This window comes from Lygodium microphyllum, chromosome 13 (assembly GCF_053477565.2).
Source record: "Lygodium microphyllum isolate KBCC chromosome 13, Lygodium_microphyllum_v1.1.10, whole genome shotgun sequence".
In the NCBI taxonomy this organism is placed as follows: domain Eukaryota; kingdom Viridiplantae; phylum Streptophyta; class Polypodiopsida; order Schizaeales; family Lygodiaceae; genus Lygodium; species Lygodium microphyllum.
Genome location: NC_141147.1, coordinates 111,636,604 through 111,653,159, shown reverse-complemented (window position 1 = coordinate 111,653,159; position 16,556 = coordinate 111,636,604). Strand labels below are relative to the sequence as shown.

General features: G+C 40.1%; 1 protein-coding gene across 1 annotated transcript; it reads right to left on the bottom strand.

Annotated features, from left to right (window-relative positions):
• Positions 1–803: 803 nt before the first annotated feature.
• LOC148027058 (peptidyl-prolyl cis-trans isomerase-like) lies at positions 804–3,916 on the bottom strand. Its single transcript, XM_087690377.1, has 3 exons — positions 3,778–3,916; positions 1,165–1,338; positions 804–1,102 (listed from the first exon to the last, which is right to left on the bottom strand). The coding sequence occupies exons 1-3, from the start codon at positions 3,914–3,916 to the stop codon at positions 804–806; spliced, it is 612 nt and encodes a 203-aa protein (XP_087546503.1).
• Between the last annotated feature and the right edge of the window lie 12,640 nt (positions 3,917–16,556).

The window sequence follows — 16,556 nt, the reverse complement described above, 5'->3', positions numbered from 1 at the left end:
CTGATAGTACCATTTTTTGAAACAAGAGCCAAGTACATGCTTATATAGCTTTTGGGTTATTCCACTCTCCTCATTGTGCTTATGGGATTCTATCATCTCTTCCTAGAACATACATCATATGTCTATCTTCCAGCCTCTTTTGGGCACATATATCAAGCATCACTTGCTATTCTCAACACCCCCCCTCAAATGATGAGTCTCTACCCTTGCTAGCTTTTCCCCCCCTTGCATGTGAACATGGACCAGGAGACTAGCTCTTTGGCAGCCTAGTCAAGTTAAGGATTGAAACTTTACATCTTGGTAAGGGTTTTTACATCCACTATGGGAAACGAGATCCATTACAGGAAATAAAGATCCACTATAGGAGTTTTTTTTTTTGGTTTTCAGTAGTGGAAAGTAACTTCTTCATCTTCTTTGTGCTTATTTGGCACCCTTCGATGATGTCTTCAATCTTCTTGTTCTTCATAATCTTCTTGGTCTCATTTTCTTCATACTCTTCATCTTTGACTTGTGTTCTAGTTTTCTTTGTGAGGTTCTTTTTCTTAGTGAGTTTGAGATGGATACAAATAGGTATATTGCTATAGGTTGTCATTACATAGATCTTGGAATATATAGGATTTTATGGGCATTGAACATTTGCACATGGTGTAGACAAATCATTAAGTTTTCCTAAAGAGTGTAGCTCCCTCTGTGCAGTTGCCTTAGTTTGCCAAGAGTAAAGTCCTAAATAGAGCTCAAAATACCAAGCAATACCCAACACCAGCCTTATTACTTATCAAGGGACATAAAAAGACAAGCTACAGCTAGCCATAGTCTTCAACAACCACATGCTGGCTGGTCCTTCCATTCGGGGACCCAACACCTTCGATCTTTTGCACAACATCCATGCCTTGACCCACTTTTCCAAAGAAAACATGCTTTCCATTAAGCCATGGAGTTGGCACTGTGCACATACAGATTTGTGACCCATTGGTGTTAGGACCTACATTGGCCATGGATAGAATACCAGGGCCAGTGTGCTTTCTTGAGAAGTTCTCATCAGAAAACTTGGTCCCATAGATTGGCTCTCCACCTATCCCATCACCCTTGGTGAAATCACCCCCTGGCACATGAAGTTGGGGATCACCCTCTGAAACTTAGATCCCTTAAAATGTAATGTCTTGCTTGACTTCCCCACCCCCTTCTCTCTTGTGTAGAGAGCATGGAAATTCTTAGTCATCTTGGGAGTGGTGTCAACAAAGAGCTCCATCTCAATATGGCCCTCAAGCTTCCTGCCAATGTTGATGTCAAAGAAAACCCTTGGGTTACTAATCTTGGACACGGGCGGGAGGATGTAGACTATGGCGCAGAAGGCAACAAAAGCACCCGATTTCTCAAACTAGCATCAACAGCAATTGGCCGCTCTGCTCGTAGGCGTCCTCCTGGCCACTCCCTTGATCAACAGCTCGGGTTGTCACCCCTCTGCCTGATGAGCTCACTTGTTTCTACTAATCCAGCCACACTCCATCCTCTTGCCTCACTAATCTCCCTCCTACCATGTTTAGGTGCTTCTTCAATTACTTTTAGAGAAGCAAGTTGCCAAGCTTTACATCCTCAAGCTCTATCACTTCTTCTTTGTCTCTTCCTATTATAGCTTATAGTTTTGCCTCAAACCAGAGTCAACGTTTTGGAAAAAATAGACCAAAAACCACCTTGAAGAGTAGTAGTTGATTTCGATCTTATTCTTGAGGTGGGGGTGCACCCTAATGAGACAAAGAAGAGTGGTGAAGGGAAGGCCTCTAAGAAATTTTTAAGCTTGAGATATTGAGATGGGAAGTAGGATTGTATAAGGAGAAGAATCAGATGATTTAGAATATGCAAGAAAGAAGGAAATATTAGGAAGCTATACCCACTAGCTATCTAGCTCAAATGTTGAGAAACACGGATCTAGAGCTAGCTATGGTGGATGCAAATACACAATACATTATCAAAATAAGGGATTGTAACTCGAGTGAATTAGGTTCCAAGATAGATTAGCTAGGACTCATAAAGACAGTCTTGAGTAACTCAAACTAATAGTACCATTTTTTGAAATAAGAGCCAAGTACAGGCTTATATAGCTTTTAGCCTATTCCACTCTCCTCATTGTGCTTATGGGATTTTGTCATCTCTTCCTAGAGCGTACATCATATGTCTATCTTCCAGCCTCTTTTGGGCACATATATCAAGCATCATTTGCTATTCTCAACACACGAATCCGTAGCCCATTGACTAGGACAAGCACATTAGGGAGCTCTATGCTCAGTTAGAAAGGGTAGAGGAGGAGAAGAGAGCGGCTGTGGTGAAGCTAAAATAGAAAAGGAAATGTCCAATGCCTTCCAGTTAGAGAAGACCCGCCAACTGGCCTTGCAACAAAAAGAAATCCACTCGCTAAAAGCAGAACTGAGGGCCAAGGAAGATAATGAAGAATGGTGGTGAAAAAGACTGGAGGAAGAGAACCAGGAGCTGGTCGCAATGCAAAGGGAATACAAACACTTGGTTCTACAGCAGGCAGAGCTCGAAACACAAATGAGAAAACTCCAAGAGAGCATGGAAGAGATCGCCACGTTGGAAGCATAGAGAGTACAAGAGCAAGAAGAACAAAAAAAGAAGAAGAAGAAGCAAAGCGTGGAATGCAAAGACAAAGGGAGGAACAAGCAACACTAGAAAAGGAGATGAAGCACCTAACAGAAGAAAAAGAAGAACTTATACAAAAATGGAAAAGGTGGGAGGCTGATAGTGGCCTTGTCATATAGGCAAGGTGAGGGCTTGGAAGAGATGAATAAGAATATTTGCTAAAAGCAGAGTGATGGTTGCCCAAGTGAGCTTTCAAACCCAGCAACGTGCCTTCCTAGACACCCTATTGGACGTCACTCAGGCAGAGGAAGGAGAGTCCATATAAACAGTAAAAAAGAAACAGCGATTGGCTCATAGAGCACTAAAAATAGGACTACAGATGCCACCACAACCTAGTGGAGTTGGCCCTAGCCTGGAAGAGCAATGCCATTATCTCCTATTGGCAAGCCTAGCCTCACAAGAAGTGGACGCACTCGGGTTCATCGAAGAAGAATAGCATGGGCCAATCCAGGAGAGAGAAATGGATGAGAACTTTGGAATGGGATCACATGAAGAGGAGCTGGTCCCACCACCTCCTTCCTCATGACCAGAAGAGTACCAACATGCAGACACCTTCGTAGAAAGAAAGGCAACACTGAGGGAAAGAAGGAAACAAATGGTGGAGGAGACAAGGAGAAAATGGAATGCCTAGGGAGTGAGGGCACCCCAGGCACCTATCCCACCATGTGCGGATGACACCCCAACAAGCTTCCACACCGAACTTGTAATCTGGGAGAGGCAAGAAACGACCAGGAGCCCCTTTGGCCTTAACTTCCAATTCCCTGCTGCCTTGTGCAGGGCTTTACCCATCAAGAGTGGTGGGAGTGAGGGCACCCCATGCACCTATCCCACCATGTGCGGATGACACCCCAACAAGCTTCCACACCGAACTTGTAATCTGGGAGAGGCAAGAAACGATTAGGAGCACCTTTGGCCTTAACTTCCAATTCCTACCGCCTTGTGCAGGGCTTTACCCATTAAGGTGGTGGAGGAGGTGATTAACATTGGAGGCAGGCTTGGGCAGAAGTGGCTGGAGGAGAGAGCACAAAGCCCCACTTTATGGGCCACTAAAGATGCCAAATTTTGGCAAAATAAAGTTTTTGAAGTACCAAGGACTGTGCCTGGCTACAAATGCCAACCTACCTAGAGAAGAAGGGTCTGCGACACCAACTTGGACACTTGTATGGCCTTTTGCAACACTGAACCCTTCAGGCGGAATGAACCAATTATCAGGCCACCCTACCCTAGAAGGGTCGGAGTGGATTTTGACTCCAGTGTCCATGGCCGCTTTGACTTCCCTATAACTTATAGCCCTCATTGTACTACATATGAAGATGCCCTCGTCTTCACATCAGAAAACTTGTATGATACCCTAATCCAATTCAATAACAAATTGTCTTCATGCCCTGACCCCACCTTTATTACTAGTAATTACCTTAGATTGCTCATGATATTCCTTATGCAAGATTCCACCCTGCAGGAGTGCAGACTCCCAGTACTTCATTTTGATCCTAACGCTATAGATAGTTGCGCAATGGCTCAACTAATGATGTGAGCTGCTCTATTGCCTTCATTTTGCTTAGCTCTTCTAGAGGACATGAATGATAGCCACTTCACATGCTACAATCATCCATTCCTCTCCACTACCACCCTTCAAGTCCACCTAAACCTCAAGGGGTATCTCCAAAGCTGCCAATTCCTTAATAAATCTATTAAGCCCCCTTCTCCACCTCACTTTGATGACGACAAAGATTAAACTTCTGTCACAACTATGTAACTTTATTATTGTTATTATTATGGAGAGAGAGAGAGAGAGAGAGAGAGAGAGAGAGAGAGAGAGAGAGAGAGAGGAGAAAGAAAAAGAAAAAGAAATCACAGGTTGCCACCACAAGTTGCACATCCACCATAGTCACTGCATCTAGGGGTCCTCAAGTTAGGTGTGTCTGATGGCCCCGGTCGGCCAGCTTTGTTCTTAACCCCCTAACCTCATGATCTCCCACTTCATGCTTAGGGCACATTAAAGGTAGGGCACACCTAGGGAGGTAAAAATTGCCTATGGTTAGACCTATCACCCTAAGCTACACGCACTGCACCTCCCTTATGCACAAACTAAGTCCTCACATGAGTGGCAATGCCAAGGCTTGCTCCCAATCCCACTAGCATGAGCACAATGCACCACACAAAAAGGTAACACACCCCCAGCTAGTGCACATTCTTTTCTTTTTAGGTACAAACAAAGGCCCCAACCACCAACCCCGGAGACCCCATCATCCATGCAATGCACTCCCCATCTTATGTGACAATGTCACCATGCCGGAAAAACAAAGCAAAGGCACACTGAGGAAGTTCCAATAAAAAAGTGAATGAAGAAGCTCCAGTAACTCCTAAGATTGCTTGTAGCAGGGTAGAGAGTGTTGTAGATAGTACTGAGTATTTCTTCAGAAGAATTCGTATGCAAGAAACCATATTTTGGAGGGAAGGAGAAGAGTACACAAAATTTCGGACAAAATTAGAGCTTTGAGAGAGAATGAAGAAATGCCCAGGAATAGGCATATAATTGTCCAAAAACAACAAAAATTTATAAGGAAACTCTCGAGTCAAAAATGTGTCTCTGGGTTTAAAAAAAATCTTAAAATATGATGTGTATGCCATTTTATATCATTTTTTAACTTCCACCCTTTTAAGAAGCAAAAATCAAAATGATTCTAATCTATTTTCCATGTTGAAAAGTCATGAGGGCATTAAGAGTCATATACTAATGATTGGCTTTTTAGTTATGAAGATTTTGAGAAAAAGTGACATTATCCTACAATTTGAGAATAAAACCATAGGTGAAATCTATTGAAAATACAAATATGAGATTTGATTGATTGTAATTATAATATTATTTTGGAATCTCTTTTTAGAGAGAGAGAGGTGTGAGAAACCCCTCAAGGGGCAAAAAAGAGAGTCCATATTTCTCCTAATTTTGGAACCTCTTTTTAGAGAGAGAGAGAGGTGTGAGAAACCCCTTAAGGGGCAAAAAAGAGAGTCCATATTTCTCCTAATGTGGGTCCAAAGCTCACACTATAAAATGTTGAAGGAAAAATGAAGGTCAACACCTTTTGTCCCATTCCAAAAATTGAAGGGTCTTTAGACCTTAGCCAAGATATATGCAAATTCAATTTTATATATTAAGAAAGGAAAAGGAAGAGGCTTGTTGGGTGATTTGAGGAGGTGGGAGGTTGAAGTGGTTACACCCTCTCTCTTCCTTTATCTTCTCCTCTCACGCTTCATTTCCCTCTCTCCCTCATTTGGCATAACTCTCATTTCTCATTCTTGTTTCTTTCTCTCTTGTGCTACTTTGCAATATCCTATGGAGAGTGAGGAAGAGGAAGAGGGTGAGGATGGTTTTCATCTATCGATTTCTTGTATGCCCTTGTGTGTTTTGAGGCATGGTTCTTGGTAAAGAAAAACTATCTAGCCGCGATTTGTGCTGTGGCAGGGTGCTATTCACTAATAACTCTGATGCAATCACCACTACATAATTTGATAACAAAGTGTCAAATCAAAATTCAAATCCAATCAACTTCTCAAACCATGCTCACCAAATCTGATGAGAATATCAAAGTAGAAACACCACGTACCAACCTATCTAGTCCAATTGAACCAAAGCCACTAGTAGGCCTTAAGCTGTCGTAGCAATGATTATCCATTCTTGAATTGGCTTCCAACATGGCCATGGACACCCTATGGACATAAAAGATGACTTAGTAACATGCATCCGATGATTGGACTCAACTTTAACATTGTTTACTAGAAGTTATGAATGCTTGGACCTAGGCCTACTTGACGAACACATAGCAAATGAGGTACATTCCTTTCTATGTTCTTGGAAATAATATGAATTCATATTCAAAAAGTACTCCACCATTTTAGAAGAGTTGATAAACAATGAAATTTTTGGAGAATAGGTCTTAAGCCAATGCTTAATCATATCCTTCAAGAAAAGAAAAATTCCCATGCCATTGTAGGAACTTGCTAAGCTCTAACGAGTAGTTGAATCTGAGTCTAATTTCTTACCCAAGTGGTATACTATGTGCATTCAATGGGAACAAGAGGGTTATCAAATCATGACTAATGTAGAGCAGTGCCATGCCATCAAGACTTTTGAGTATGACAAAACATATGTGGCCTCAACTTCATTTAGGGTATTAGCAATGATAAGAAATCGACCATTAGAAGACCATATCATGCACACTTGGATAGAATCCTAACAGAGAGGAGGAACTCTACATTGCAAGCCAAATTGACTTAAGTGACCTCTTGACTGACATATTGACTTATATCACACAAGTGGGCATTCATTCACAGGATATGGACTATCATGTGACATTAGAGTATAATTCAACCTTTATGATTGGCTCTAGAAATAGTGAGGCACACCAAGGAGGCACTTTAGGCCCTTACACCTTTACTTCCACAATCTTAGGAATGATTTTTTTCATCATTTCCAAGGAAGAGGGGGTAAAGTGTAAGGTGAATGAAAAATCAAAAGAGGAGTTGAACTTCAAAAGAAAAGGATGAATTGAATTTCCTTCTTTTAGTAAAAATTCTCCATAAAGTTCTTGCGTGGAATGTATGGATTGATTGATGTGGAAAATTTCATTTCTTTATTTATTCATTTCACCATCTGATAGTGTTTCTTTCTAATCACTTTACCTTTTATACAAGAAATGTCCTTCAAAGAGAACTCATTGTGTGGGCTATTATGTGGTGACAGGAACCCAAATGGCAGGGCAACAGGATAGAACCAATAAGCTCCCATTCTTGGAGAAAGAATATAACAAATACGGCTTATCCATTGACACATTTCTTCAACCAACTGAAGTAGCATAGCATCCATAACCTAGAGGAGTTGGTGACATCAAAAGAGGTAGTTAGACAAATAATAGAATAGTGCAATCTTTCTAAGTACATAGAGAAGGTGGGCCAATACATAGATAATAGAAAATGCACTAGATTTTTGAAAAAAAATTATGTCCAAAAGAATAGTGACATGGTGACAATCAGACAGAGAGATGCCACTAGGAGGGTGGAAGTCAAACTTAGCCTGAAACTCATGGAGAAGGCCTTGGGCTTAGTGGACAAGCTAGAGAAGAGGTCAAAGAGAGATGTCTATGGGTTGTTAGGAATAGATAAGAAGAAAGTTTACATGAATGATGGAATCATCTTGGTTGATATTCCTGAGCCCACCATCAGACTGCAAGCAAAGGTGCTCCACACCCTCTTCTTGACTCAAAGATATAACACCCTTATGAATAGAATATGAGTACCCTTACTTGAAATCCTTGCAACAAATGCATTGGATGAGGTAAATTGGAATGCTTATGTCTGAAAAACAATCCAAGCATCACAAAGGTGCTAGCACCTGCTCCAAGGGCAACAAAATAAGAGTCTCCAAATACAACATCCGAGTTAAAGAGGAAAACACCAACATCCAGGGCATCAATTGTAAGGTCTGGAGGAGTGCTAACAACCATAATACAGGAAGTTGTGGGGGAGGTGGAAAGAGAAGTAGTGAAGGAGACCCTTGAATGAACACCAATCCAAGAAGAGCATCACCCTCCCACTCCAATGAGCCCTTCTACTTCATTCTCAACAAGGAATTTGGGGAAGGAAGAATTCAACAAAGTTCAACAAGAGGAGGCAAAACAAGTTGCTAGGAAGAGAGAAGTTGACCACCCCACTCAATAGTAAGAAACCTCAAGTGAAAGGACGGCCAGTGAATAGGGGGCTTAGAGCCATCAAGCCAAGGAGAAAGAAGAAGAATCATGCTAAAGATTCCTATCAGGATAATCAAATCCACCAATGAAGAAAGTAGAGAATTGTAGAGGGTTGAAGAGAAATCTAGGAAAATCAAAGAGGAATGCAAAAAGAGACAAGATAAAGAGGAAGAAAGGCTAAGACAAGAGGAGGAGGAGCATATAGCTTTTGCCACCCTCTTGATCTCAGGAATTAGTTGTAACGTCCCATCATTACAAATGTCCCCCCTTTTATAATGAAATTAACGATTTTCTTTTTCATTTTCCCCCTGTCATCACCAACAAGTGGCAAGGGGGGGGAGCAGTAGTTGACGTGATGGGTGGGGAAACGACAAAGGAGACGAAACTGAGAAGAAGACAATGTCATCAGTAGCAATGTGGAGGAAGGAGTAGGTGATGAGGGAGACGCAGGAGATGATGGAGAGAACCATGTGGAAGATGAAGTGGAAGAGGAAGGCCACGTGGCCAAGCCCCCCGTGGGCGTATTGAGGCCGCGGCCACCTGGGAGGCCAAGGAGCGCCCCCCATTGTAAAGTGGGGGGACATTACCTCTTGCCCCCCCTTGCCATTGGGAGGAGAGAGAGGAAGAGAAAGAAAGAGGAGAGAAGAGAGAGAGAAGAAAGAAAGAAGAAGAAGAGGGAGAGAGAGAGAGAGAGAGAGAGAGAGAGAGAGAGAGGAGAAGAAGAGAGAGGGAGACAGAGAGAAAAAGAAGAAGAGAAGGAGAAGAAGAAGAAAAAGAGGGAGAGAGAGAGGAGAAGAAGAGGAGGAGAATAAGAAGAAGAGAAGAAGAGAGGGAGAGAGAGAGGAGGAGGAGAAGAAGAAGAAGAGAGAGAGAGATAGGGAGAGGAAGAGAGAGGGAGAGAGAGAGAAAGAGAAGAAGAAGAAGAAGAAGAAGAAGAAGAAGAAGAAGAAGAAGGAGCCCTTTCCCTCCTTAAAGGGTGACCACACGTGTTGCTTTTCTCCTTGGCATCTCCTCGCGAGTCTAACCCTTTCGAGAGGAAACACCCCGGCACCCCATCTCTCTGACAAGAGAAAATAGTGATTTATAGGCTGCAATTGTGGCCCCAAACTAAGAGAGACACGCATCAACAATAATCCCACATCCAACAATGGAGCCACAGAACAAGGCGTTTTTGCAAATACAAATACAACGTTGGGTATGGATAATTCATATCTGAATATCCAAGTACAAATTGCCATCTCTGCTGCTATTCATTGAGGCATGGGTATGCGCATGAATTCAATTCAACAAGGAGCTTGAATTTTTTTTTTTTGATAATTAACGAACTCATAGGAGATCGTAGGTTAGTTCTTTCCGCAACCATAGATGGCCTTGCATAGATTTATGCATATGGCACATTGAGGTTCACACAAACCCATATACTCAAATACTTTGCATCCTAGTGCTACGCGACGAAGTCATATGTGGTAAATAAAGAACATAAAGATTACTTAAGGTTTATGCACATAGATGGTGCATGCATGGGAAAGATTATATTACACATGCATCGATGGTACACAAATTGACCGTGCATTAAAGTCTCGCTATAATATCACAAACTATTAGTTAATTGGGTTCTTGAAGTTATGTGTAGCTAGTGCAAACAATAATCATTAGGATTATAACTATGATGCCTTGCGATAGCGAATATGTTTATCAATCATATTCGGTGTGGGTTAGATGCAACAGCAACCTTAGGGCAAGCAAAGAGCTCAAAGATTAGAAAACCTTAAGTCAAAGGAAAGAAGGCCCAATGCTTTTGTACTTGTTGGGAAGAAGGCTGGGTTATTGATTAACGTAAGTGACTACTAGGACTTATGTCTTGTACAGTGTTTGAAAGCTTAACATATGCCTTAGTTGAAAGAAGGGTGTGTTAAGTAAGTTTTACATGGAACCACTCCCTAATTCCAAGGGGGAGAGTAAATATGAACTGGAAAGGTTATCGCGACTATTCCCATAATGTTTGGAAAAAGATACCTTTGTGTTTGTGGATTGATCAAATAAGTCCTAAATGTTTTTGCATTAAACTGATTGTTAGGATAAGATTTCGATGATTATTCCAAGTACTGGTGCTTGATGGTAAATACATGGCAAGGATCATTGATGACAAATTGCAATAAGAAATAAATGAATGTCTTCTTGATATTAGTCTGATTTCCTTCAGTATGCTTGTCCCTTAAATTGAATTAATTAAGGAAGGATATTTGCGCAGTTGGATCATCTCCAAGGTCACGCCGCATTTCAACCCAAGAGGGTAGTGCTCAATTCATGGGCCGAAGGTCGAGTGGTGAAAAGGCCGACCATGGAAAGTTTGTCTCACTCCTACGTCACTTGGGATTAGTGAAGCTCTAGACACCCCTTGCTAAATTCAGAACGGAGTTGTAGATTGCCGTGAGCCCAATGTCTGGAGCGTTGGAAGATCCTATTCTAGATAATGGATAGAAATTATGGTGCCATGTGATTTGGACTAGGTACTTCTGTTGTGGACAAAAGGGATACATAATTTTATTGTATGGGTAGGAGAAAAAGATTAACTTGAAGATAAATTAAGGAACTTGTTTGCCAAAAGGTCTGCTTGCTTTGTTTTTGTGTCTGTGTTGTAAATTACACGAACCAACCCTATTCCCTAAAGGTTTAATTAGGGAAGCTGATTTTAAATGTCACACATAAATGTGATAGGACCTAATTAGAAAAGTAAAGAATGCCTATTGAGGGAAGCAGGTGGACGGAACCCCTGACGGGTCTGTCCTACGGCAGGGTGGTCCCAGAGAACTGGGAGGCTTCTCACAAGGATTTATTGTCGTTCAAATTTAGGTATATTATTAAGTTAGAACCCGATTCATGCCATTTTAGGGGATCGGAATGGAACTATGCCCTACTAGCAAAGAGGTTGAGTAGCACATCCCTCTCATTTTCCATTCTCTTTAGACCAAGTGCGATATGGATCTGCTTTGGATTAGGTATCTTTGCGTAAAGTAGGACGTCCAAAACTCGATGCTAGAATGCTGTTAGGAGACCTTAGCCCTAGGAACCTAGATTTCAGGTTGATCCTAGTGGGTTTGGCCGTGAACGTTTTATTGCAAGGACTTGGGAAACCCAAGGTGAAACCTCGAAACATTCCCTAGGAGTACTGGGTGGTGACACTTAGATTCATTTCTTGATGGACCGCTAAAACGTGCTTGGACAGGGCACATTACATTAGCCATGATGAGCCCCACACATGAGGATGTTCCTAGCATAAGTACTGCTTTAGAAGAGGCTAAGTAAATACTAGTGATGGAAGGAAAGGGGAAGACCTCCATGAATGCAATCCCACTAGTCATGGCCCTAACAATCATCCCAATGCAAGGAACCACAGAAGGGGTAGTCAATGAAAGTAATTCATGAAGTGATGGTATTAAAAGAGGCCTTAAGGGCAAGACAAGGTGAAGAAAGTCTAAAAGACCTGTATAATGAAGAAAGGGAGAGCTGCATTGCTTTAGAGGCACAATGTGCTCTCCCATCTCAGGACATGCAACACTTTGAGGAAGAGGTTAGAAGCTTGAAGCAATAAAGAGAATAGCGATCCAAAGAACTAAAAGAGGCCAAGGCACAAGGTGAGCAAGAAGCAAGGAGAAAGACGGTGGAACTGCATAACCAACAACATAGCTCTCCATGACTAGGCCATCCTAAGGGAATATGTAGAGCACTGAAATTGACAGAAGGAATTGATGAATACATTATAGTGAGAGCAAGAGGGGAAGTTAAGAATGAGAACATGATTAAAGACTTAGCTTATCGCCTGTCACATTCAAAAAGCAAACACAGTATGGTAGAAAGCAAAGTTAAAGCTATGGAGATAGAGATACCGGAGTAGCAAAAATCCTTCTCGAATATGGTACTAAAAATGTCACTCAAACAAGAGAGGAAGAGACAATTTATGAACTCAAAAGGAAGTTAGAGTTGGCGAGAAGAGCACTTAAACATGGACTCCATGCTAAGGCACCCAAACCTAGCACCCGGCTTAGGAGTGGAAGAACAAAGCTAGAATTTTATATGAGCTTATTAGAACATATGAGCAATAGTAGGTTTACTAGGTCCATATTTTTTTACATCAATGTAGGGATAGATAGCTATGCAATGACTTGCCTTATGATGAGAGCCACCCTTTTGCTAGTGTTTTGTATGAGCTTATTAGAAGATATGAGCAATAGTAGGTTTACTGGGTGCAACCACCCTTTTTCTTCCACCACACCCCTCAATGTAAGAATCAACATGAAGGGCTATATGCAAAGTATAGCTTTCCTAAGCAAATCCCTCAAGCCTCTATGTAGCTTGGCCCTGTCCATGAATGGGATGCCACTTAAGTGCTTCCTTGTAATCAACAAAAAGGGAAATGAAAAAAAGAATAAAAAAGAAAATAAGACAATATAAAAGAAGTGAAAAAGAAAAGAAAAAACAAATAAAATCCCTCCATTTATACTCTACGAGTGTCACAACCACTACACCTAGGGACTACCCTAGCCCCTACCCCACTTCACAATTTAGGGCACATCAAGGGTAGGACATTTTGAGATAGATCTATCTCCCTAAGTCACACACATCACCTTCCTTTACACGAACTGGGTCCTCAAGTGTGGGACAACACCTTAGGCTAGTTCAACCCATGTCCCAATTCCACCATCACTTGCACACTATATTGCATGGTAATGTATACACATCCCCCCTAGGAAGTGCACTCGTTCTTTTTTTTAAGTACCTTGTGCAATGACGTAGCAAGCCAACAACTATGGAGGCCTTCTTCAATCCACCAATCTATCTTTGATATCTACAATCTTAAAACCTTCTTCTCAAAGCATCTCTAACATGACAAATACTCCCCAAAGGCTCCAAGAACCGTTAGCAAAACTATAAGTTGCTATTAGATGAGAGAGGACTTTGAAAAGAAATCTAATGTCTTCTTTTTCAAAACATGTAATTCTTCACAGAGTTATAAGGCCACACTTCTCTAAAAGTTGAGAAAATCATTCCACCAAACATGTTATATCGAAATACAAACACATTTCCACATTAGCATTGTTCATTAAGGCATATGGTATTTCAAAGATACAGTGACAAGGTGATTCTCCTCTCGTTATTCTTTGAAAATCGGCCCCTAGTCAACTCAAGTGGTCTAAGTTTAGAAAAGAATGCTAATGACAAAAAGACAAAAGGATGTAAATACCAAAAAGGCAATGCTCCTACACATGTCATGGACCTTGTTTGTAAGAGTTTTGTCAAGTCCATTGCTCATGTTTTTGGAAATGTAAGGAGGTGATGATTATTCAAAAAAAAGGCCATTGACTAGGCTAGGTTTAATATCTCAGTATCACTTTGGGTGAGACAAGAGTGCTTTGGATGAGCAAACATGGAGTCAAGGAAAATTATCAACATTGTGGCACTTATATACTAATTTCTACAATAATTCAAGGTTCACATCAGCATGTTATGAAGCTTCCTATTGATTTCTTAGGTCAAATCAGAGCTAAAGTTACTAGGGAAGAAGAGTCATGCTTCAAAGAGACTTCAAAACACTTAACTATAAAAACTCTTGATTTTGACTCTAAATTAATTGAGATCCATCCTCAAGATCTTGCACATATTGTAGTAAGATCATTATACTTTTAGCACTGCAAAAAAGTTTTAACATGACATAAAGAACGAAACATTTATAGATAGCCTAGCTTGCATTGCTAACTAGACTCACTAATTGTGCTTTGCACAATTCCTATCTTTGCAAAGCTCACGAGGCTGCACCTCTCTCACTTCGCATTTTTGTGAGCAACAAAAAATAAAACAAACAACACACTTAACATGCAATAAACAACATGCTATGTGCACAATAATGCATTTTTAATGTTAATTAAATATAAAAAATTCTTAGATAGTGAATGTAGGTTTTATGTTAGTCAAGGACTCGTATTATCTATATATTCATTTTCATAACATCTTCAAACAATTTAGTGCAACACTCTTGGATACATCTTTGTCTTAGATGCATCCTTTAGTTGATCCTAACATAAAAATTTTAATGTTCACATAGTATCATAACAAATCATACACATCTAGAAGATCTCTCTCTCTCTCTCTCTCTCTCTCTCTCTCTCTCTCTCTCTCTCTCTCTCTCTCTCTCTCTCTCTCTCTCTCTCTCTCTCTCTCTCTCTCTAACATATAATTTTTAATGTTCACATAGTATCATAACAAATCATACACATCTAGAAGATCTCTCTCTCTCTCTCTCTCTCTCTCTCTCTCTCTCTCTCATTCTTTAGTTGATCCTAACATATAATTTTTAATGTTCACATAGTATCATAACAAATCATACACATCTAGAAGATCTCTCTCTCTCTCTCTCTCTCTCTCTCTCTCTCTCTCTCTCTCTCTCTCTCTCTCTCTCATTATAGCTAGACACTCATGGTGTATATGTGCATGCCTATATGTTTGACAAACCCACACACACACACCCATGTTTACATATGCTCAAAGTAACTAATTACTTAGTTATTAAAATGCCCTCTTCTATATGACCATCCTTGTTAGTGCTACTTACTTTTGTTGTAAAGAAACATGGCCATTTTATATCCTCAAAGGCTAGCTTAATAATTCTACTCTATGCCCATGGTGTGTTTATATATCTTTCTTTGTCAATACTCATGTAAGGTATCCATCTCATGAGACTACCATACTTGTGCATTATTACTCATATTCCATTTCCACTCCCTTTAGGAGCAAAGAAACATGGATGTCCTATATGCTCAAAGGATTCAACATCTTAAGGCATCAGTATATTATGTTTATGTTTGATTTTTTTTCAAGCATTCATGTACTTGTAGACATGATCTTGTTATGTTAAATGCATATGCTATCACTTCCTCTTAACAAAAATGACAAACAATTTCAAAAATGTCACTTTTGATTCAAAGTTTTATAAAGTTCCAATGTTGGTAAAAGTTTAGGTTCAATTTAGCACTATGATAGTTTATATTCACTTTAGCATGTGGATAATGCACATTAAGATATACATATCATCCATAACTTTTATTTTTCTTTGTTTGAAACACTAACATTGAACTTCTATATGCATGTGTGTGTTGTGAAACATATGAGTTTGTATAAGAGGATGGTGTGCTCTGACTAAAAATCAAAGGAGGCTAGTGACCATGGCTAGCAAAATGCTTATCATCAACTTTACAAGCATCTTCATTTGCCAAAGTCAATGTGAAAAATGGATCATTAGTTGATGCCATTATTCCATAGTGGATAACTTTTGAGATCCCTCAAAGTTTAAACTCCAACTACAAGAATCATCTTGACTTGTCTTCTAACCTATGATACTAAGAGCATGATCCTACCCTATAAAATATAAGAAAATGTAATAACTACCCAAAGGCAATTGTAATAGATCTACCAACAACTCTTAGCTACCTCTTTCTTCCAATATGTAAGCTAGTATCTAAGAGAGGAAAAGTTTTGTACCATGTCGTACACACCTTGTCAATACTCTATCTTGCATCAATCTCATTTATTCCTTTGTTTATCCTTGTGAGCTGAACCCATTTCTTAGTTATGATAATCCAAAGAACATCTATATGCATTAATTGTCAATCCAATATCATAAGGGGAAAACAACAATACCTTTAAGAACCAAATTCATTTTTAGATATTTGAATCTTGGATGTAAGTTATCATTATTGATGATTGCTCCAAACAAAGTTACAACTTACCTTCTCAATTTTCTACCAACATGCATTTGAAAATGTGTTTGCCTTTGCCACAAACACAACACTTGGTTAATAATAACATTAAGAATTATAATATTGCCACCAAGGCCCACTAGAAATCTACTAAATGCTTATGTTTTCTTTTCTACTTTATCCAAAAACCGCTTGAATCTCTACTTCTCTATGACCCCAATGCCCATCAGATATCCAAGGTATCTAGAAATTTATTCTAGCCCAATCTATTTGAATCCATACTGCTTCACCTCCTCTTTATCCAAGGAGAGTGATATTAGTAGCATTTCTCTCCTCTTAATACGTATGATCAAACCTACGAGGGCCATAAGGCACCCTTGTCTTACTAATCCTTACAATTTGAAAG